The 23,704-nt window shown below is 50.5% G+C and overlaps 1 protein-coding gene across 1 annotated transcript in view; it reads right to left on the bottom strand.

Moving 5' to 3' along the window:
- Positions 1 to 18,108: 18,108 nt before the first annotated feature.
- LOC144768940 (acrosin-binding protein-like) overlaps positions 18,109 to 23,704 on the bottom strand; it is a 112,794-nt gene continuing 107,198 nt past the window's right edge. The window contains exon 7 of the mRNA XM_078652944.1: positions 18,109 to 20,971. Coding sequence (XP_078509070.1) covers positions 20,831 to 20,971 — 141 coding nt within the window. The 3' untranslated portion in view covers positions 18,109 to 20,830. The remainder of the gene's footprint in view (positions 20,972 to 23,704) is intronic.

The following is a 23,704-nucleotide window of genomic DNA, read 5'->3' as shown; positions in this document are numbered from 1 at the left end:
GTACGCATAACAACCTTAGCAGCATGAAATACAGTATAAGGTTCCTGGCAACACAATGCCTGAATCTCACTCACCCTGCGGGCCGATGTAATGGCCACGAGGAACGCCGCCTTCCAGGACAGGTGCTGCAACGAAGCCTTATGAACGGGTTCAAAAGGCTCCTTCATCAATCTGGACAGCACCACATTCAGGTCCCACGAAGGCGAAGGAAGCCTGACAGGAGGGAATACTTTCTTCAAGCCTTCCAAAAAATCTTTGATCACAGGGATCTGGAAAAAGGAAGTCTGTGAAGGGCCTTTCCTGTAGGCAGTCAAAGCAGCCAGATGAACCTTAATGGAATGAACATTAAGGCCCGACTGCGCCAGATGCAACAGATACGGAAGGATGACATCTTCCTTGCATGTCGTAGGGTCATAGTTCTTAGACTTGCACCAGATGCAAAACCTCTTCCACTTGTAAGCATAAGAATTCCTAGTGGAAGGTCGCTTAGCCTCCTTCAGTATGTCCATACAATCCTCTGGGAGATTCAGATGGCCATATTGCACTATTTCAGGATCCATGCCGCCAAACTCAAAGACGAGAGGTTGGGGTGCACCATCCGCCCCCCGAACTTCGTGAGAAGGTCCGGCCTGCACGGCAGCTTCATGTGAGGAAGGAGAGACCGGTGAAGCAGGTCCGTGAACCACCACTGTCTGGGCCATTCCGGGGCAATCAGAATCATTCTCGCCCTGGAGTGGGACAGCTTGATGAGAACCGCCGGAATCAGGGGAATTGGTGGAAAAGCGTACAGAAAGCTGTTCGACCAGTTGATCCATAACGCGTTCCCCAGCGTCCCCGGCTGGTAGTACCTGGAGGCGAAGCCTCGGCATTTGCTGTTTTCGGCGGTGGCGAACAGATCGACGTCTGGAGTTCCCCACCTTGCGAAGACTTCTCCTAGAACTTCGTCGTTTATGACCCATTCGTGGTTTTCCTGAATGAGTCTGCTCAGTTCGTCTGCCTGAACATTCTGCACACCTGGCAGATGGGTAGCCGTTATCGACAGTCCTCGAGCCAGAAGCCAGTGCCAGATCGCCTGCGCCTCCTGCGACAGAGTGCGTGATCTCGAGCCCCCCTGCTTGTTGAGGTAATACATCGTTGTCGTGTTGTCCGTCTGAACAAGCAGCGAGTCGGTCTGAAAGGACGGATGAAAAGCCTTCAGTGCCAAGTGAACAGCTCTGAGTTCCAGGAAATTGATGTGGTACGTGGACTCCGTCTGGGACCACGTCCCTTGAATTTGTAGGTCTCCGGAGTGCGCTCCCCAGCCTTGGAGAGACTCATCCGTCACGATGGTCTGTGTGGGAATGTCCTTGTGGAAGGGAACACCTCTGAGAAGATTCTCCTTCGAGCACCACCACTTCAGAGACTGAAGAGCATGTAGAGACAGTCGTATCTTGTCGTCCCAGGATCCTCTCCTCTGGTCCCACTGATCCTCCAAGCACTCCTGCAGCGGTCTCATGTGCAGCCGCGCATGTGGCGTCAGGAAGATACACGAGGCTATCGATCCCAGCAGAGAAGACACCATCCTCACTGTCGTGGATGGAACGGACATGAGAGCCTGAGCCTTCCGAAGGAGTGATAAACGTCGCTCTTCCGAAGGAGACACGCTTGCTGACAGCGTATCGATGGAGGCTCCCAAGTACTGGATACACTGGACCGGAGTCGGGACAGACTTGGACATGTTGATGTGCAACCCCAGCTTGTTGAAGAGAACGCACGTCTTCTGGAAGTGCGCTTGAGCTTCCGAGAAGGAGGAGGCCTTGATCAACCAATCGTCCAGGTACGGGTAGACAAACACCTTGTTCTTTCTCAGGTGTGCCGCCACTCCTGCCATGCATTTCGAGAATGTCCTGGGCACAGACTTCAGCCCGAAGGGAAGCACCGTGTACTGATAGTGATTGGTGCCGACCTGAAAGCGCAGAAACTTCCTGTGTTTGCATGCAATTGACACATGGAAGTATGCATCCTGTAGATCTATGGCACACATCCAGTCTCCTCGTTGCAACTGAGGATAGATCTGATGCAACGACAGCATGCAAAACTTTTCTCTGCGAATCCACTTGTTTGCCTGTCGCAAGTCCAGAATGGGCCTGAACTCGTTCTTGTCCTTCTTGCGGACGAGAAAGAACCGAGAGTAAAGACCTCTTCCTCTTTGAGACAGAGGTACGTCCTCTATCGCCCTTTTCCTCAGCAGGATGTCTGCCTCCGCCTGGAGCTCGCGCAGCTGGTACTGCGAGCTGACCGGAGGGATCGATGGAGGAGGGCTGATGAACCGAAGACTGTATCCATTGCAAACAATATTCAGCACCCACTTGTCCTGAGTAATTTTTCTCCACTCTGCCAGAAAAAATTGAACGCTTCCCCCCACCGGAGCGGGTAACGGACGAAGGGGAAGTAACCGCTCAGGGTCGAGACCCGGCCGGGCCCTTGGGCGCGGTAGAGGACTGCTGAGCCCCTCTACCCCTCTGACGCTTCTGGAAGGGTCTTCTGTATGGCTGCTGTTGTTGCTGCTGCTGATGTTGTCCAGAAGACTGACCCCTTCCACGACCCTGCGACCCGAACCGCCGTTGAAACTGTCGGTAGGGTTTCTTTTCCTTGGGCTTCTCCAAGCCCACCGCCGTCAGGGTCTCCGCCTCGGCCTTCATCCTGGCCATTTCATCATCCGCGTGTTTCCCGAAGAGGGTATCTCCGGAAAACGGCAGATTCGCCACACGTTGTTGCGCTTCAGGCTTAAGCGACGTCAACCTGAGCCAAGCATGGCGCCTCTGGTTTATACCGTGGCAGTATCCATGCGCGGACAGCAGGGAGATATCTGCCGCGGCACTGATGGCCTGGTGAGAGACCAGCATCCCCTCCTGGACGATCTCCATGAAGTCCTCTCTGCGGTCGCGAGGAACGAGGTCCGCAAACTGCTCCATCGAGTCCCACAGTGAACGGTCATATCGTCCCAACAGAGCCGAGTCACTGGCGGCCTTCATCGTTGTGGAGGACGTCCCACACTCCTTCCGTCCAGCAGAGTCAATCCAGCGGCTCTCCTTATCAGGAGGCACAGTGGATGCAGGGGAGGTGGCATGGAGCTTCCGAGCCGCTGTCACGATCACCGAATACGGTGTCGGGTCCTTTCTCAAGAAAGCTGGGTCCGACTGGAGCTCTGTATTTCTTGATGAGCCTGGAAGGCGCAGACTTCACCACCGCCGGTGTTAGGAAGAGCTGTTCAGCAGGCTCAAGGAGCCCCGGCACCAAAGGTAGTAGGGGGCGAGACAGGTGTTTCTTATGTAATGTCTCAAAGATCACAGAAGTTGAAGGCGTAGGAGCTGTAACCTTGATCCCCAACTTCGCCGCCCCACGCAGGAGAACCTCCTGAAATGTGCCAATGTCATCTATTGGGGACACCCTAGTCTCCGGTGAATCAGATAACGTTGGCGAGTAGGAACGCGTCCCCGAGGCAGAACGGGACCGGGACCTATGCCTCCTATGGCGATGCCTGGATCTCGATGAAGACCCGCGTCCACTCCTAGATCTGTCTCGTCTACCCAAGCGAGACCTAGATCTCTTGGGTCTGGGCCTGTCCGTAGGCCTCCCCGGTTCAGACGCCTTAGGCTTCGGAAGAACCTTCGACTTAGGAGTCTTCTTCGGGGGTGTCGGGTACTTGGGCATCGACACCGATCTCGGCGGAACTGGTGGAGGAGGCGTAACCGGAACCGGGACCTTCGGAGCCGGTAGGGGAGGCAACGGGGGAGGGGTCGGAGCCCTCGGAGGCGGACCCCTAGGCAAAGGAGGCGGAGTAGGCTTCTTCGGGGCATACACCACGGAATACGCCGTTCCCGGCGAGCCATCACCATGTCCAGACTGTGGGGAGCCCCCCACAGTCCTGGGCCTGTCCTTACGACCTCCTGACGCCGAAGACCGGTGCCCAGACATCGAACGCGAGCCCTTCGACGGCGATCGGCCCTTTGGCGTCGACCGTTCCACACTCCTCGACGTCGACCGGTGTCTATGCCTCGACGTCGACCCCGACCAGATGGATGAACCTCGAAATCTCGACGACGGGCGATGGCGCCTCGACGGCGACCTCGACCTCTTTGAACGTCTCGACGTCGACCTCTTAGATCGCCTCGACGTCGACCTCTTAGACCGTCTCGACGTCGATCTCTTAGACCATCTCGACGTCGACTTCTTCGGCGCCGGAGACCTCTCCCGTCTCGACGGCGACCCTGACGACGAGGATCCCCTCGACAACGATGACTTCGACGGCGAACGGCGGTGTCGCCTCGACGGCGAGCGCCGACGCCGGGTCCTCCGATGTCGTCCACTCGACGCCGACGTCGACGACGAGGAAATCGACACCGGCTTCGACGGCGGCCTGAAAACGTCCCTCGACGTCGACGGGTGACGTTTTCTCAACCCAGAGCCCTGGGGAGACCGGGAACTGGCCGTGGACCTTCCTCTCGACGTCGTGGTCATAGCAACTAACCCAGACGGAGATATAGGACGAGAGCTGGACTTCCTGCCCCTGGGGAGCCCCCCAGAGGCCTCAGCATGGGCAGAAGGAGCCCCTCCTGACCCACCTCGAGCCTTCAATCTTCTTTCTTCAAGTCCCTGAAGTCTGATTTTTCTCCTGTCCTTCAGGGTCCTTCCAGAGAAGCCTCTACAGATCACACAATCCTCAGGGATGTGGGAAGAGGGAAGGCAGAGGATACAGACCTCATGGGGGTCTGATTTGGCCTTCTTCCTGGAGCACTCCGGGCATTTGTCAAATAATGCAGGCATTATGGACAGCAAAAGAGTGCAGAAACCCAAGAAGAAAGTCACCAAAGTACTTTAAAAGCACAAAAATCGAATTTAGTGAAAAAACACCAACAAAACCCTTGAAAAGGGAGAGCTCAATGCTCCAGGGTCCTGCTTGCAGGAGCCGGAAAAAAGAACTGAAACTAAGTTGGACCTGCTATGCATTCTGGGATACTGGGAGAAGGTTCTGGAAGGTTCCTTAAAGGCACAGTATCCTATTTAAGCCACATAATGGCAGCCTATGGGGCTTGTCTGTCCAGGTTCTTCTCTCTATCATTTCTGAGGGATTTTGCTGTTAAGCAAGGGAAATCTGTACAGGCTTTGCTGTTTTGTGGATTTTATGGTGGAATTTCTAGTTGAAGTACTGGACAGTGTAGCCTTTTTTGGCTGCATTATCTGTCTTTAAATTCTCTCTTAAGTGTCTATGCATTTCTGCATTTTTTGACACTGTAAGAGATTATTTTTGATTGCTCCGGGGTCCACGCACATGGGCGGGACTATTCACTAGATTATGACTATACACAGAGATCCCCTACTACAGAAATACTGTTAGCTCCACCCACTGATATATTTGGAAATGTCCTTACGTGGTTGTAACCTCTGTCTAAGCTGTAAGCTGAACCCCTTCCACTGTGTATAAAAGGGGCCATGTGCTTGTATTCAGTGTGCTACTCTGTACAATACTGTAGAAGTGTTGTGGAGGTTGTATCACCACCTTTAAAGGTTTATTAAACTATGTTTTTGTATTTCCAGTTTCCTTGCCAACTTCATTTGTAAGTCTAAGGACTTTGTACACAGAAGGGCGAACCCTTTCGGTACCTTTGGGCCTTGCTGAGGCCTGAACTCATCAATTGGCGCCCATCACGTGGGGCTCATCGGCGACTCGGAGGCTCGAAGGACTGGTCGTGACGAAGGAATGGAACTCTGCCGGGGAAGTGATCACTGCCAGCGGCGTCTTTAGTCCTGGCATCCTGAGGTATTTCTTCCTTCCTTCCGATCTGACCATCTGGGTGGCGCCGGTCTTCGACTGAGACCTCTTCTGTCGGTTTGCTGTGGATAAGCTGTTTGAGCAAATTGTGGAACTTGGCAAGTGGAATCTGGACGCTCGTGCTTGGTAAGGACCAATGTATGGTAATTACTGTGAGTGTTTATGGTAGCCAGTGATTAGCAAGGCAGTTTTAGGATACGCTTGCTGTGGCTTATGGATATGGATATGGATATGGAGATGTTTGGATGATCGATCATATTATGATTATGAATATGGGTATATATGCGTTGCAACACATAGAGGTAGGCAATGTGGAGATTTTTCTCCAATATATGGTTGTGAGCGGCGCAACGATTAAGTGCCATTTTTCTGTATAATATTGCGTATTTCGCACTATTTCTAGCATGCCTGCTTTTAGCGCACTACGTAAGTGGTGCTGCTGTGGAAACCGGTTAAGTCTTGAAGAATCGCAGCCGGCTCCCCAGAAGGGACGCCGAATAGGGACATGTACATTAAGTTTGGTCTTTCCCCTATAATGTACAGCACATTGTGGAGGAAGTATACCAAGAAGGATCCTGAGTTGAGATGGCCTTTGTATGGTTCGTTTGATGTGCGCAAAATTGAGTATGTGGAACAGTGCCTGTGTAAGCGCCGAGCGAGACAAGATATGTTTGAGAGTGTGCGAATGTGGGTGAAAGAAGTACGTGAGCGTGAGAAATGTGAACATGCGCTGATTGAGAAAGAGCAGAGGAAGAATGTGCGTGAGAAGGCGCAAGAAATGAGACAACGTGAACAAAAAGACGCGGAAGAAAAACGGGAAAAGGAACGTAGATTGCAGATATCTGGCCAATATCCCATTCGTCGGCCTCTTTATCCTGTCCTTAATAATTCTGATGATGATTTTTCATTACTAGATCGTTCTCCGCCTCCGTATGCTGGCCCGTCTGCTCCGAAAGGGGAAGATGAGGATTCTGGATCATTTAAAGATAAGGTAGACACGCGGTCTAAGCTAACATCTGATCGTATGGCGGAGCTCCGACAAATTTCTTATCGTATTCTTAAGGGTACAATTCCTCTTGCTGAAATATTGTTGTCTCTTGAAAAATGGCCGGACAGGGAAAAAATTTATTTTCTTGAAACCTTTTCTGATGAAGTAGTCGGGGCTTTTCGAAAATATTCTCCTGTTCTTGAACCTGATGACATAATACAAGATAAGAAAGAATTGCGTAAAGGTCTCTTTTCTCCTTCCCAGGCAGCTGATGCAGTTCGACGGTTATTCGTATTGCGGGATGAGGCGTCTCGGTTACGAGAAGAAAAACGACAAAAGACGGTGGACGACAAAGAGACGGGTTTGAGTGGCGACGGGAAACAATCATCTATCTTTTCTTCAGATAAGGTCGATATTGTGCATGTTAAACCTATGCGAGAGGCAGCGCCTTTGTATGTTCCTCCTAAAGGAGCGGGTACTAGTTCAGATAAAGATTCAGCTGATGCCCGAGGGTATTTTATCTATAATTGGGTATATACTCCTTGGAATAGAGCGGATGTTATGGCCTTAAAGAAAGCGTTACCTGACCCACGGAAAAATCCTGCTGCCTTTTATGAGGAAGTTGAGGGGGCTTTGAATTCTTGTACTATGACATTAGCTGACGTTGATTTATTCTTTGGTCTTATATTACCCCCTGACATGTGGAGATCAGTACGGAAAATTGATGATTTAGTGACGTGTAAAGCTAAATGGGAAGACATTGAGGAGGAGGACAGAGCTAGGAAACCTGCGCAGAAACCACCCCAGCTCATTCTAGACCTCCCTGCTGCTATTTTGATTAAATTAAAGACAATTATTCCCCCTAAAAAGATTGACTGGACTATGTTAGCATCTTGCAAGCAAAAGACAGATGAATCAGTTTCTGACTTCTTTACTCGATTTGAAGAAACTTTTCACGATTTCAGTGGTCAGTCTCTGACGGATGACACGGGTCGACATCTGTTTGTAGACAAATATGTTTCAAATTAATTACCGGGAGTAGCAGCTCGGTTGAAAGCGAGTGAAAGCTCCTGGACGACTTCGACTCCGGCATCCCTCCTGACAATGGCTCAGTATTACGAGCGTCAGGAATTAGAAGCAAAAAGTAATGAAGATAAGAAATCTAAGGATTTGAAAACAAAAGTTATGTTAGCACAAGTGTATGGACCACCCCAGAGAGGAAATAATAGAGGTGGTCGGGGTTTTTATGATTCTACATATAACCGCACAGACTTGGCTAAAGATCAATGTGCATATTGTAAGCAACGAGGCCACTGGGCCAATGAGTGTCCTTTAGCGCGAGAACACAGGGCTATGGGACGGGGTAGAGGTTTTGGGAGAAATCGTGGGGGGTTTTCTGGACCACGAGGTAACCTAAATGACAGGGCTAGATTCGAATCTAGAGAGCAACAACAAGGAGGGTCTAATACCTTTGATAGACGAAATCAGTATCAGATGTCTGACTATGTGCACCCCGAAAGTTATGATTCCCAATATGCATAGGATTGCGTAGGATGGGGGGAGGAATCAGTTGAAGTACCAGTAGATCAGAGGGGTCCTTATGTTACAGCACATGTTTTGGGTTCTACTGATCAGTTTTTGGTTGATACAGGGGCTACTCGTAGCGCTTTGTCTAAACAATTGGTTCCGAGGGCTCCCCTGTCTGGCTTAACGATCACATCTGTAGGGTTCGATGGAACACCTTCTCTTAGCCCATTATCCCAACCCCTTGCATTTCATGTCGACAAATTTACAGCACCATGTCCATTCTTGCTTTCCTCAAATACGCCTGACAACATTGTGGGTCTAGACATGCTGAAACATTTTAGAGCCACAATCCGCTGCTCCCCTGAAGGAGTACGCGTGATTTTAAATGATAATTACCCTGCAAAAGAGAGAGTGTGTATGGTCGCTGAAAGTGCTGCATTAGCCTCTTTACCTCACACGTTGTGGGCTACTTCAGACACTGATGTGGGACAGATGGTCATTCCTCCGGTTCACATTAGTGTGAAGGAGGGAGCTCTGTTACCACGCCTGCATCAATATAGGATTTCACAGGAGGGTGAGGAGGCGCTCATACAGATTGTGCAGGATCTCATCCGAGTGGGGGTGGTGGAAGAAGTCCCATACAATGTTTGTAACAGTCCTATTTTACCAATCTTGAAGAAAGACACTGATACTAGGGTATATCGATTTATTATTGATTTGCGGGAGGTGAACAAGATAGTGGTGCCCCAATACCCTGTTGTTTCTGACATCACGACACTCCTTACCTTGGTTCCACCAACAGCGACAACATTCTCGGTTGTCGACCTGAAGAATGCCTTCTTTTCGATCCCTATTCACCCTGATAGCCGTTACCTTTTCGGCTTCACTTTGAACAATCGATCGTATAGATTTTGTAGAATTCCACAGGGCTATACTGAGAGCCCTAGTATCTATAGTCAGGCATTGAAAAGACAGTTGGATTCCTTTGTCTTGCTTGAGGGGGTAGTGCTTATTCAATATGTCGATGACATTTTGTTGGCTGCTGACACCCCTGAGCAATGTGAGACTTGTACGTTGTCCTTGCTTTCCTTTTTGGCTTCTCACAATCATAAGGTATCTAAGAAGAAATTGCAATTCTGTAGACCTAAGGTGACCTACCTAGGCCACCTTTTGTCTAAGGAGGGGCGTGCACTTACATCAGATCGTATCCAAGCCATCCTGGACACACCAACACCTTCTACACAGAAAGATGTTCGAGCATTTTTGGGTCTTACGTCCTTTTGTAGGCAGTGGATACTGGGGTTTTCACATATAGTCAAACCACTGTTAGCGTTATTGACAAAAGACACTCCAATTCCCCTTCCTTGGACAGATGAATGTGAAAACGCTTTCCAACAGTTACGTCAGGCCCTTTGTTCAGCACCAGTGTTAGGCACTCCTGATTACACAAAACTTTTCACATTATATGTACATGAGACAGATGGATGTGCGTCATCTGTGTTAGTACAGATGCATGGGGACAGGCAGCGTCCGTGTGCATATTTCTCGGCATTGCTCGATCCTGTCGCTCGGGCATTGCCGGGGTGTTTTCGTTCGGTCGCAGCGACAGCTGTGTCAATACGTCAGAGTGAGGGAATAGTGTTATCTCACAAGCTGTTAGTGTTGGTTCCCCATGCTGTTGATGCCCTTTTGAATCAAACAAAGACGCAGCATTTAACAAGTGCCCGTCTGACCGGATATGAACTAACGTTGCTGGCTCCCCATATCACATTGAGGAGATGTGCTACGTTAAATCCAGCAACATTGTTACCATTCCTGACGACTCAGCCTGAGGCACAAGAAGCACATGATTGTATTTTTGTGACTGAGGAACAGACAAAGGGTCGTATCGATCTCCAGGATACGCCTTTCTCAGATGTAGATGGAGAATTATGGGTGGATGGCTCCTGCCTGAAGCTACCGGATGGTACGACTTCGGCAGCATATGCCATCACTACTTTGTATACCATCGTGGAAACAGCACGCATACCACAGAAATCAGCCCAGGCAGCGGAGCTGATAGCATTGACACGAGCATGTGAGCTTAGTGCAGAGTTGTGTGTGAATATTTATACAGATAGCCGCTATGCTTTCGGAGTAGCGCACGACTTTGGCCTGCTCTGGAAGGAAAGAGGTTTTCTGACATCACACGGAACACAAATTATGTATGGAGAATTGGTGCACAATCTTTTGACTGCCCTGACATTTCCTAAGAAGATAGCTATAGTGAAATGCAGTGCACATAAGAAAGTTATTGACAAAGTAGGGCAAGGAAATGCTTTCGCTGACCAAGTAGCACGAGAAACTGCAATGAGACCTGACTCCACTTCAATGTATGTTGTGAAGTCACAAGCAGAACGATGGCATGATGCTAGGAAAGAAGTGAGGGAAATACAGAGAGTTGCTTCTGATAAAGAACGAGAGCAATGGTCTGAAAATGGAGAACTAGATGATGAAGGTTGTTGGCGCAACAAACAAATGGATAGGTGGAAGTTGCCCACAGCTTTTGTCCAACCTATGGTTCAAATGGCACATGGGCTAGCACATGTTGGAGCTTCAGCGATTGTGAAATTGCTTGCGCAAGTTTGGGAGCATCCAGAGATTGCTAGCACGGCCAAGAGAGTGGTACAGACCTGTATGATCTGTCTTAAATACAACCCAGGGAAAGGAACACGGACTCCAGCAGGAGGATTTGAAATACCTACTGCACCTTTTGAAGTCCTGCAAATGGACTATATCCAACTTGAACGCTGTAATAATCTAAAGTACGTCTTGGTGGTGGTGTGTGCTTTCAGTAAATGGATTGAAGCCTACCCTACTAAGGACAATACTGCAATGACTACAGCAAAGGTGCTACTGAAGGAGTTCTTTCCTAGGTATGGTGTTTGTAGACTATTATGGAGTGATAACGGGCCTCATTTTATAGCAGACGTTATCAAGTACGTTCTGAGAGGTCTGGGGATAAAACAGAAGTTTCATGCAGTGTTCCATCCACAGTCGGCTGGCTTGGTGGAACGCTACAATGGAACACTGAAGCTTAAACTAGCAAAGATCCAGGCCTCCACTTCTCTGACTTGGCCCGACGCTTTGCCTTTGGCATTGTTGTCAATAAGATCAGTACCACACTCCCGAACCGGCCTTACACCGTATGAAGTGGTGTTTGGTCGTCCCATGAATATTTGGGGAGTGCCCAAACCAAGTTCCGTATATGATGTACCTTGTGTATTGATGAATGACTATCTGGCACAATTAACTGATAACTTGGTTTCTATTCATCAACAGGTTCGAGAAGCACTCCCTGACCGGTCCACAGGTGAGGGTCATAGTCTCTGACCCGGTGACTTCGTCCTCATCAAGGCGTTCGAGAGGACGAGTGGCCTGGAGCCCCGATGGTGCGGTCCCGAGCAGGTTCTGCTCGCAACAAGAACGGCCGTCCGAGTGACCAACCGGAAGAACTGGATTCACTCCCTTCATTGTCGCAGAGTGCAACCCGGATTGGTGGAGCCTGCCGTGTTGATTGACCATCGAGAAATCCTGACTACAGAAAAAGGCCCTGCTGTGGTACCTGATGAGCAAGAGGAGTTCTTCCCGGACCCGACGACTTCTGGAGTAAGAAAATACAACCTTCGACCCAGGAAGAAGTTTGCTGCTGTTTAGACTGCTGTCAGAACGGCCTCTTGGTTGGTGCAACGGAGAGCCGATGAGGCAAGGGGGGGGATCAGCCTTGCATTAGAGTAGTGACACCCGTCTTGGCCCGTTGGTGAAGAAAACAACAGCCGCCTTGGGGGAAGAGTTCTGACAGCCTTTTTTTTAGTTTCAGGAAGATTTGCGAGACATTTGTTCAACATAGAGAGAAAGAAAGTGATCTGCGCCTTTGGATTTATTGCTAGTGTGGCAGTTGTTGCCATTATCACGTGGTTTGTTGAGGATGTAATTCCTGCCCGTGATCTATATGTGGTTTCTACACCGGTGCCAGAGGAGCATTTCTTTTATACGCTCCCCTATCAGGAATCAAAACACTGCTTGTCCTTTGTAAATAACACCTTCATTCAGATGCTACATCATACCCACACGGCTACAAATGAAACAAATTGCTGGATATGTGGTATGATGCCAGCGCACCAGAAGAAGGGGGGGAACACCGTTTATACCTCTCCCTTTCTCTCATAATGGTTCTTGTCGTGCCTGGTATACTCTTCTATTTGCCACAAGAAAGCCTGCTGTTGGAAGATTACTTTTTAGATTAAATAAAGAATGTCACCATAATAAAGAAGGCTATCCACAAGCCAATGGAACTATATGGGAGTGGGAAGAATATCGACCGGACAATGAGTCTACTCCCTAAATTTTTACGAACACTAGAGACACTGTCGAAAGTGAAAAATTTGTGATTTCAGTTGCACAAGCACAAGCGGACTTATGCGTACAAAGTGTTGGGTACATCCCTGTAGGTGTTAGTGATTGTATTAAAGTCTTAAATATAGATGGTCTGAATAATAGCACATTTTTAGCATCCCATAATACATATTTTGTATGCGGTAATAGAGGATATTATCGATTACCAGCTGGCTGGTCAGGAGTATGCTATGTATCGTTTTTATTACCACCAGTGTTTTTAGCACCTGCCACTTATCATAAAAACTTGAAATTGTTGAATAATGCCACTGTGAATAGATACAAACATACTTTATCTATCGATGATGTGGACCAGACCGACACTAGTTTGCAGCAATATGTAGATTTTAACCTAGGTTTATTCTTCTTTGTTGGAGCTGCCCTAAACAGTAGAAAGATAAGAAGATTAACTAGAGTTGTAGAGGCAGTGACCAACCAAACTGCTGCAGCACTAGGAAACGTAACTGAAGAGTTGCAAATTACTAGAATTGTTGCCCTGCAAAACAGAATGGTGTTAGATGTCATATTAGCAGAAAAGGAGGAGCTTGTAGACTTATTGGAAGTAGCTGTTGTGTCTTCATCCCAGACAACTCGCCTTCTGTTTATAATGCCATAAATAAACTGCATAAAATAGCTGCTGACATACATGTAGATAATGGTACATGGACCTTCTCTAGTTGGTTTTGGACCTTATTTACTACATGGGGTTGGAAGATACTCACTGGCCTTTGTATAATAGTAGTAATTCTTTTTACTTGCTGTATGTGTATTCAATGTGGTCCTATGATATGTTCCCTTTGCATTACCTCTTGTATACCCAATAAGAAAGCTGTTTCCGAAGCTGCTTATCAAAAGAGTCTAACTAAAGAGATTTCTAACATTATGAGCATTGACATTCAAGATGAGTTTGATGACTACCCTATGAAATGGAATGGCTTCAGCTAACGCTGAAAGGGTCGTCTGTTGTAAATAAAACAACGGTATTATTAAGCATTAGCTGAAGCCATAATGCATCAGTCCAAATATCTAGTATAGGGATTCCATTTTGTATTTCGAGTCCGCCATTTTTCATGCCCTACATTGCCATGTGCTCAATGTTCTGATTGTCCTACCTCTCTGCCAGTTACATTGTGGATTCTACCTAGCAACAGTTATTATTAGTCCTTCTTGAGAGTGTAGCGCATGCTCAGCAGAAGTAACAGTTGTTCCTTATTAGCATAGCCCTCCCATGTTCTAGAAATACTGTTAGCTCCACCCACTGATATATTTGGAAATGTCCTTACGTGGTTGTAACCTCTGTCTAAGCTGTAAGCTGAACCCCTTCCACTGTGTATAAAAAGGGCCATGTGCTTGTATTCAGTGTGCTACTCTGTAAAATACTGTAGAAGTGTTGTGGAGGTTGTATCACCACCTTTAAAGGTTTATTAAACTATGTTTTTGTATTTCCAGTTTCCTTGCCAACTTCATTTGTAAGTCTAAGGACTTTGTACACAGAAGGGCGAACCCTTTTGGTACCTTTGGGCCTTGCTGAGGCCTGAACTCATCAATGTGAGGGTCAGGGTGGGGCTAGGCCGGGGGTCTTGCTGATGGATGAGGGTCTGAGTCCAGTGAGGGTCAGGGCGGGGCTAGGCCTGGGGTCTGAGGGATGAGAGGTCTGAGTCCAGTGAGGGTCAGGGCGGGGCTAGGCCTGGGGTCTGAGGGATGAGGGGTCTGAGTTCAGTGAGGGTCAGGGCGGGGCTAGGCCTGGGGTCTGTCTGAGGGACAAGGGTCTGAGTCCAGTGAGGGTCAGGGCGGGTCCTGGGGTCTGAGGGATGAGGGTCTGAGTCCAGTGAGGGTCAGGGCGGGCCTAGGCCTGGGGTCTGAGGGATGAGAGGTCTGAGTCAAGTGAGGGTCAGGGTGGGGCTTGGCCGGGGGTCTGGCTGAGGGATGAGAGGTCTGAGTCCAGTGAGGGTCAGGGCCGGTCTTGGGGACTGAGGGATGAGGGTCTGAGTCCAGTGAGGGTCAGGGCGGGGCCTGGGGTCTGAGGGATGAGAGGTCTGAGTCCATTGAGGATCAGTGCGGGCCTGGGGTCTGAGGGATGAGGGTCTGAGTCCAGTGAGGGTCAGTGCGGGGCTAGGCCTGGGGTCTGAGGGATGAGAGGTCTGAGTCCAGTGAGGGTCATTGCGGGGCCTGGGGTCTGAGGGATGAGGGTCTGAGTCCAGTGAGGGTCAGGGGGGGGCTAGGCCTGGGGTCTGAGGGATGAGGGGTCTGAGTCCAGTGAGGGTCAGGGCGGGGCTAGGCCTGGGGTCTGAGGGATGAGGGGTCTGAGTCCAGTGAGGGTCAGGGCGGGGCTAGGCCTGGGGTCTGAGGGATGAGGGGTCTAAGTCCAGTGAGGGTCAGGGCGGGACCTGGGGTCTGAGGGATGAGAGGTCTGAGTCCAGTGAGGGTCAGGGTGGGGCTAGGCCGGGGGTCTGGCTGAGGGATGAGGGTCTGAGTCCAGTGAGGGTCAGGGCCGGTCCTGGGGTCTGAGGGATGAGAGGTCTGAGTCCAGTGAGGGTCAGGGCGGGGCTAGGCCGGGGGTCTGGCTGACGGATGAGGGTCTGAGTCCACTGAGGGTCAGGGCGGGGCTTGGGGTCTGGATGAGGGGTCTGAGTCCAGTGAGGGTCAGGGTGGGGCTAGGCCTGGGGTCTGAGGGATGAGAGGTCTGAGTCCAGTGAGGGTCAGTGCGAGGCCTGGGGTCTGAGGGATGAGGGTCTGAGTCCAGTGAAGGTCAGGGCGGGGCTAGGCCTGGGGTCTGAAGGATGACAGGTCTGAGTCCAGTGAGGGTCAGGGTGGGGCTAGGCCTGGGGTCTGGCTGACGGATGAGGGTCTGAGTCCACTGAGGGTCAGGGCGGGGCTTGGGGTCTGGATGAGGGGTCTGAGTCCAGTGAGGGTCAGGGCGGGGCTTGGGGTCTGGATGAGGGGTCTGAGTCCAGCGAGGGTCAGGGCGGGGGTCGGGGTCTGGCTGAGAGATGAGGGTCTGAGTCCAGTGAGGGTCAGGGCGGAGCTTGGGGTCTGGCTGATGGATAAGGGGTCTGAGTCCAGTGAGGGTCAGGGCGGGGCTAGGCCTGGGGTCTGAGGGATGAGAGGTCTGAGTCCAGTGAGGGTCAGGGCGGGGCTTGGGGTCCAAGTCCAGTGAGGGTCAGGGCGGGGCTAGGCCTGGGGTCTGAGAGATGAGGGGTCTGAGTCCAGTGAGGGTCAGGGTGGGGCTAGGCCTGGGGTCTGAGGGGTCTGAGTCCAGTGAGGGTCAGGGCTGGGCTAGGCCTGCGGTCTGAGGGATGAGAGGTCTGAATCCAGTGAGGGTCAGGGCCGGTCTTGGGGCCTGAGGGATGAGGGTCTGAGTCCAGTGAGGGTCAGGGTGGGGCTTGGCCGGGGGTGTGGCTGAGGGATGAGAGGTCTGAGTCCAGTGAGGGTCAGGGCGGGGCTAGGCCGGGGGTCTGGCTGAGGGATGAGAGGTCTGAGTCCAGTGAGGGTGAGGGCCGGTCTTGGGGCCTGAGGGATGAGGGTCTGAGTCCAGTGAGGGTCAGGGCGGGGCCTGGGGTCTGAGGGATGAGAGGTCTGAGTCCAGTGAGGGTCAGGGTGGGGCTAGGCCTGGGGTCTGAGGGAAGAGAGGTCTGAGTCCAGTGAGGGTCAGTGCGAGGCCTGGGGTCTGACGGATGAGGGTCTGAGTCCAGTGAGGGTCAGGGTGGGGCTAGGCCTGGGGTCTGGCTGACGGATGAGGGTCTGAGTCCACTGAGGGTCAGGGCGGGGCTTGGGGTCTGGATGAGGGGTTTGAGTCCAGTGAGGGTCAGGGCGGGGCTAGGCCTGGGGTCTGAGGGATGAGAGGTCTGAGTCCAGTGAGGGTCAGGGCCGGTCCTGGGGTCTGAGGGATGAGAGGTCTGAGTCCAGTGAGGGTCAGGGCCGGTCCTGGGGTCTGAGGGATGAGAGGTCTGAGTCCAGTGAGGGTCAGGGTGGGGCTAGGCCTGGGGTCTGGCTGATGGATGAGGGTCTGAGTCCACTGAGGGTCAGGGCGGGGCTTGGGGTCTGGATGAGGGGTTTGAGTCCAGTGAGGGTCAGGGCGGGGCCTGGAGTCTGGATGAGGGGTCTGAGTCCAGTGAGGGTCCTTGGGGTCTGGATGAGGGGTCTGAGTCCAGCGAGGGTCAGGGCGGGGGTCGGGGTCTGGCTGAGAGATGAGGGTCTGAGTCCAGTGAGGGTCAGGGCGGAGCTTGGGGTCTGGCTGATGGATAAGGGGTCTGAGTCCAGTGAGGGTCAGGGCGGGGCTAGGCCTGGGGTCTGAAGGATGACAGGTCTGAGTCCAATGAGGGTCAGGGTGGGGCTAGGCCTGGGGTCTGGCTGACGGATGAGGGTCTGAGTCCACTGAGGGTCAGGGCGGGGCTTGGGGTCTGGATGAGGGGTCTGAGTCCAGTGAGGGTCAGGGCGGGGCTTGGGGTCTGGATGAGGGGTCTGAGTCCAGCGAGGGTCAGGGCGGGGGTCGGGGTCTGGCTGAGAGATGAGGGTCTGAGTCCAGTGAGGGTCAGGGCGGGGCTAGGCCTGGGGTCTGGCTGACGGATGAGGGTCTGAGTCCACTGAGGGTCAGGGCGGGGCTTCGGGTCTCGATGAGGGGTCTGAGCCCAGTGAGGGTCAGGGCGGGGCCTGGGGTCTGGATGAGGGGTCTGAGTCCAGTGAGGGTCAGGGCGGGGCTTGGGGTCTGGATGAGGGGTCTGAGTCCAGCGAGGGTCAGGGCGGGGTTCGGGGTCTGGCTGAGAGATGAGGGTCTGAGTCCAGTGAGGGTCAGGGCGGAGCTTGGGGTCTGGCTGATGGATAAGGGGTCTGAGTCCAGTTAGGGTCAGGGCGGGGCTAGGCCTGGGGTCTGAAGGATGACAGGTGTGAGTCCAATGAGGGTCAGGGTGGGGCTAGGCCTGGGGTCTGGCTGACGGATGAGGGGTCTGAGTCCAGTGAGGGTCAGGGCAGGGCTAGGCCTGGGGTCTGGCTGACGGATGAGGGTCTGAGTCCACTGAGGGTCAGGGCGGGGCTTGGGGTCTGGATGAGGGGTCTGAGTCCAGTGAGGGTCAGGGCGGGGCTTGGGGTCTGGATGAGGGGTCTGAGTCCAGTGAGGGTCAGGGCGGGGCTTGGGGTCTGGATGAGGGGTCTGAGTCCAGCGAGGGTCAGGGCGGGGGTCGGGGTCTGGCTGAGAGATGAGGGTCTGAGTCCAGTGAGGGTCAGGGCGGGGCTAGGCCTGGGGTCTGAGGGATGAGAGGTCTGAGTCCAGTGAGGGTCAGGTTGGGGCTTGGGGTCCGAGCCCAGTGAGGGTCAGGGCGGGGCCTGGGGTCTGAGGGATGAGGGGTCTGAGTCCAGTGAGGGTCAGGGCGGGGCTAGGCCTTGGGTCTGAGGGATGAGAGGTCTAGGTCCAGTGAGGGTCATGGTGGGTGGGGCTAGGCCTGGGGTCTGAGGGATGAGAGGTCTGAATCCAGTGAGTGTCAGGGCGGGGCCTGGGGTCTGAGGGATGAGGGTCTAATTCCAGTGAGGGTCAGGGTGGGGCCTGAGGGATGAGGGTCTGAGTCCAGTGAGAGTCAGGGCGGGGCCTGGGGTCTGAGGGATGAGGGTCTGAGTCCAGTGAGGGTCAGGGCGGGGCTAGGCCTGGGGTCTGAGGGATGAGAGGTCTGAATCCAGTGAGTGTCAGGGCGGGGCCTGGGGTCGAGTCCCAGAGCACCCAGGTTGTCGATATCCAGTGGAAACTGGAGGATATGGAAAATAGGCTAAGGCGCAATAACCTACGGGTGCTGGGGATACCTGATGGGGCAGAGGGGTCAGATGTTAGGGCCTTTATAATCAATCTCTTTAAGACCGCATTCCCTGAACTCTCAGAATGGAACTGGCCGGCAGGGGGGGTTGGGGTCAGGGGGTGTGGGAGTGAGGGGGGAAGCATAAAAAAATGAGAATTTATGGCACAAAGCTTGTCTCTCTTTCTATTGTAGGACATGGTATTTCTGCTAGGGGAGTTTCTTTTTTACAATCTTTGGTAATAAAAATGAAGGAATTGTTAAAAATTAAAGATGTCGAGCCTTAGTATATATTCGATTAACATAGGGGGGTTGAATGATTGGAAAAAAAGGGCCAGATTGTCAGAGTTTGTTAAAACCGAGCCCATAGATATCTTGTGTCTTCAGGAAACGCATTTACCGTGGTCGAAAAAACTGCTTCTCAGGGTTGACGGCTTTGACATTCTGGCATGCTTATCTCAAACCTCAACAGTAAGGGGGGTGGCGATACTAGGTTAAAAGGTGTTGGGCGGGGTTAAACGGGTTAAAACAGACGCACTAGGTAGATGGGCCCTGGTGGAGATGGAGTGTGGGCTAACAATATGTGGGATATACGGATTTAATCAAGATGACCCAGAAGTATTCGAAATAATGGAGGGGGAACTGGCAACCTGGCCCGTACCCATTTTGGTATGCGGGGATTTCAATATTTCAGCTGATCTGGACGACAGAAGCCTGTATACCGGTAGAAAGCCCAGGGTTTTCAGGGCGCTCTGCTCCCTGATGCAGTCACATGGGCTAACAGTTGTATGGGGAGCGAAGGAGCCGGACGATCCGGGGTTCACATACTTTTCATTCCCACACCAGAAGTACACCAAACTGGATTACTTTCTAATCTCATCCACAGAGATTAACAAAATCCACATCAGGAAGCTCCTCAAGGTCCTATTGGACCATAGTCCATTGGCAATTAGGTATCATGGTGTAGGGCCAGTTAGAAAACACAGGGTGTGGACATTCAATAGGAAACTCCTGGCTGACGCCCTGTTTGTTGATTATCTGCGGAAATGGGCTCGCGAGTTTTTTTATGCCAATCGCTATAGTGCATCTAGAAACTGCGTTTGGGATACGTTTAAAGCTGCACTGAGGGGGGAGATAACTAGCTATACCGCCCAAGCCAGGAAAGAATTACATGCTGGAAAGGATAAGCTCCTAGCAGATCTGGCCAAGGCAGAAGAACAACATTGGGCTTGTTTGTTGACACATGGCATGTTTACTCGGTTTTATGTCTGTAAATCTTTGTCAGATATATTTTATGAATTTTCTGCAAATGTTTGAAACCTTTCCCCCCTATTTATATTTATGAATTGATATCCTGAGATCTTTTGGCATCCTGAAATTTCTTGTATTGTGATCATTTATTTTTACTGCTTTTGTACCAATATAAATTCTCAATTAAAAAAAAAAGGGCAGAGGGTGAGATGGTGCAGGCAGAGGGGAGATGGTGCAGGCAGAGGGGAGATGGTGCAGGCAGAGGGTGAGATGGCTTAGGCTGAGGGAAAGATGGTGCAGGCAGGGGGTGAAATGGTGCAGGCGGATGGGAGATAGTGCAGACAGAGGGAGAGATGTTGCAGGCGGAGGGGAGTGATGGTGCAGGCGGAGGGGAGATGGTGCAGGCAGAGGGGAGATGGTGCAGGCAGAGGGAGAGATGGTGCAGGCAGAGGGAGAGATGGTGCAGTTGGAGGGGACATGGTGTGGACACAGGGAGAGGTGGTGCAACCAGAGGGGAGATGGTGCAGGTAGAGGGGAGATGGTGCAGGCAGAGGGGAAGATGGTGCAGGCAGGGGGTGAAATGGTGCAGGCGGAGGTGAGATGGTGCGTACAGAGGGAGAGATGGGGCAGGTAGAGGGGTCATGGTGCAGGCAGAGGGTGAGTTGGTCCATCCGGTAAGTTATGAGGGGGTGACACCATGAGTTACCTGCACCGGGTGACACCAACCCTAGTGACGCCACTGTCTCCATTCCTTTCATTGATTGATTGTGCATTACACCTCACTTTTATTTTTTCTTCTTTTTTCTATTTCGTCTGCTTTTTAATTTCTCCCTTTGTTTTTGACCTTTATGATTCTTCCTCTATCATATTTTTTTCTCCTCTTTCCCTTTCTCGTTCTTACATCCTTTCTCCCTATTTTTCCTTCTCTACTTGAATTCGTTATTTTTCCTATAGTATAAATAAAGTATTTTTTTTCTTTTTTTTTTCTTTTTCATTTCTATTCTTTCCCTCCTTCCTCCATTCCTTTTCGCCTTACTCTTTTTAAAATATTTCTGCATCATTGTTTGCTCTATCCCTCTGCAGAGCTTTTAAACTTATGTGTCGATGAAAATCTTGAACTTCTTCATAGCCTTCGTCAATCATCCTGTATTTTCTGTCCTTCATGCATCCAACACGGTACACCTGCACGAGAAAGGGCGACAGTGAAACCTCATTTCATTTTACCTACAAATTTCCTACCTCATTTCTCATTGCTTCCTTTCTTGATGATAAACCTGTGTTACTGCCTCATTCTATCCAGTGCTCTCTGCTGTGTCAGTGCTTAATTTGTAAATAAAACAAGCATTGGAAATGCAATAGGTCTCGCAGCATTAGAGTTTGTGCTTTTAGAATTGTTTATGGGTTTTTTTTTAAAATCTTTAGCATTTTTGTTTCCTGTAGGCAATGCCACATAAATACAAAATGTGTCATTTACAATACCAATAGGTCAAACTTTCCTAATGCGAGACCTATTGCATTCACCCTCAACCCCTCACCCTCACACAGTGCAATAGGTCTCGGAGCATTTGAGTTAGAGCTTTTAGATTTGTTTATGGCTTTTTTTTTCTTTGTAATTCTTTAGCATTGCCTACAGGAAACAAAAATGCTAAAGATTTAAAAAAAAAAAACCATAAACAATTCTAAAAGCACAAACTCTAATGCTGCGAGACCTATTGCATTTCCCTGAGTGATGCTGTGGTGGTGCGATAGATAGAGTGAGGGCAATAGATAGATAGATAAATAGATAGAGTGAGGGTGATAGATAGAGAGATAGAGATAGATAGATAGATAGATAGAAATATATAGATAGATATAGAGAGAGAGATAGATAACTAGAGTGAGGGCGATAGATAGAGTGAGGCAAATAGATCGATATATTGATAAATAGATACAGAGTGAGGGCGATAGAGTGTGGGCAATAGATAGAGTGAGTGCGATCGATAGAGTGAGTGCGACATATAGATAGATAGAGTGAGGGCGACAGATTGATGTGTGTGGTGTGTGGTGTGTGTGTGTGTGTGTGTGTGTGGTTGTGTGCGGTTGTGTGTGTGCGGTGTGCGGTTGTGTGTGTGGTTGGTTTTTTGTGTGGTTGTTTTTTTTGTGTGGTTGTGTGCGTGGTGTGGTTGTGTGTGTTTGTGTGGTTATGTGTGTGTGTGCGTGGTTGTATGTGTGTGTGTGCGTGGTTGTATGTATGTGTGTGTGCGGTAGGAGAAGGATACATGTGGAAGAGAGCAGCAGATCTGCACAGAAGAAAAGAACAGGGAGTTGGAGAAGGGGGCGGGGTGGAAGAGAGCAGCAGATCAGCCCCGGGAGAAAAGAACAGGGAGTTAAAGATGGATGCAGGGTGGAAGAGAGCAGCAGATCAGCACAGGACAAGAGAACAGGGAGTTAAATAAGGATGCGGGTGGAAGAGAACAGCAGATCGGCCCAGGAGAAGAGAACTGGGAGTTAAAGAAGGAGGCAGGTGGAAGAGAGCAGCAGATCAGCACAGGAGAAGAGAAAAGGGAGTTAAAGAAGGCGGTGGGGTGGAAGAGAGCAGCAGATCAGCACAGGAGAATAGAACAGGGAGTTAAAGAAGGAGGCGGGTGGAAGATAACAGCAGATCACCACAGGAGAAGAGAACAGGGATTTGAAAAAGGGGCGGGGTAAAAGAGAGCAGCAGATCAGCAGATCAGCACGGGAGAAAAGAACAGGGAGTTAAAGAAGGATGCAGGGTGAAAGAGAGCAGCAGATCAGCACAGGAGAAGAGAACAGGGAGTTAAAGAGGAGGTGGGATGGAAGAGAGCAGCAGATCAGCACTGAGTGGTATTTGGAGTGTATGTTGCATTGAGTGCAGTGTAATTATGTTGTAAATAATGATGTGGCACTGAGTGGTATTGTGTGGAGTGTATGTTGCATTGAGGAGAGTGTAATTATATGGTGTAGTTATGTGGCACTCAGTGGTATTATATGAAGTGTATTTATGTTGCATTGAGTAGAGTAAGTATGTGGCGTGTAATTATGTGGTACTGAGTGGTATTATGTGGAGTGTATTTATGTTGCATTGAGCGCAGTGTAATTATGTGGCTTGTAATTATGTGGCACTGAGTGGTATTTGGAGTGTAAGTTGCATGGAGTGCAGTGTAATTATGTTGCAAATAATGATGTGGCACTGCGGCAGAATGGGTAATGCTGTTACACAGCTGAGCCCATGTACAGAGCCTGGGGCACAATAAGGTGGAATGAGGCACCGTAAGGAACAGTGAGGTGGAGTGAGGCGGAATGAGGCAGAGTGGGGGATGCTGTTTCACAGCTGACCTGGGTCCCTGGTCTCTGGGATGTCAGTCTTGCCAGGACGATTGCTCCATATGGACTTGGTCAAAGATGCAACATACCAAAATGTCTCTGGTTGGATACATATAAAAACTTATTGTTGATAAAACGTTCTGCAATGACGAACAGCACAGTTTCCCTGTGTTTTATTTGGGGCATGGGAAGGAGACCGGAAATTGTGAGAAGTTTGCAAACCGTGTATGGACGCTTTTTTAACAAAATATAATATAGGAAAGTGAAAGGGCGATGTTTATTTTGACTCAGACCGCGGGCGAGGCTTCTCCAGTCACTGATGCAGTTAAAACTCGCAGAGCGGAGTGGTTGAACACGAGAAAGCTCCTCATTCTTTGGCGTCCCACCTCACACGCTGCAACCCAATCCCCGGGAAGAAAAACAACAAAAGTCTGGTTACTCGAGCCTTGGGTTCCCAAGTAGTGCAAAGCAGGCCTTCTAGCGCTTCAAAGTCTAGTCAACACTAGCCATACAATTATAAAAATAATAGCAAAATTAATAGCTTTGTCATTCACAATGCCAATAGCAAATGTGACACCTATAGTATTTGTA

The sequence above is a fragment of the Lissotriton helveticus genome, chromosome 7 (genome assembly GCF_964261635.1).
Source record: "Lissotriton helveticus chromosome 7, aLisHel1.1, whole genome shotgun sequence".
Classification (NCBI taxonomy): domain Eukaryota; kingdom Metazoa; phylum Chordata; class Amphibia; order Caudata; family Salamandridae; genus Lissotriton; species Lissotriton helveticus.
This window is presented reverse-complemented; position numbering and strand designations above follow the sequence as displayed.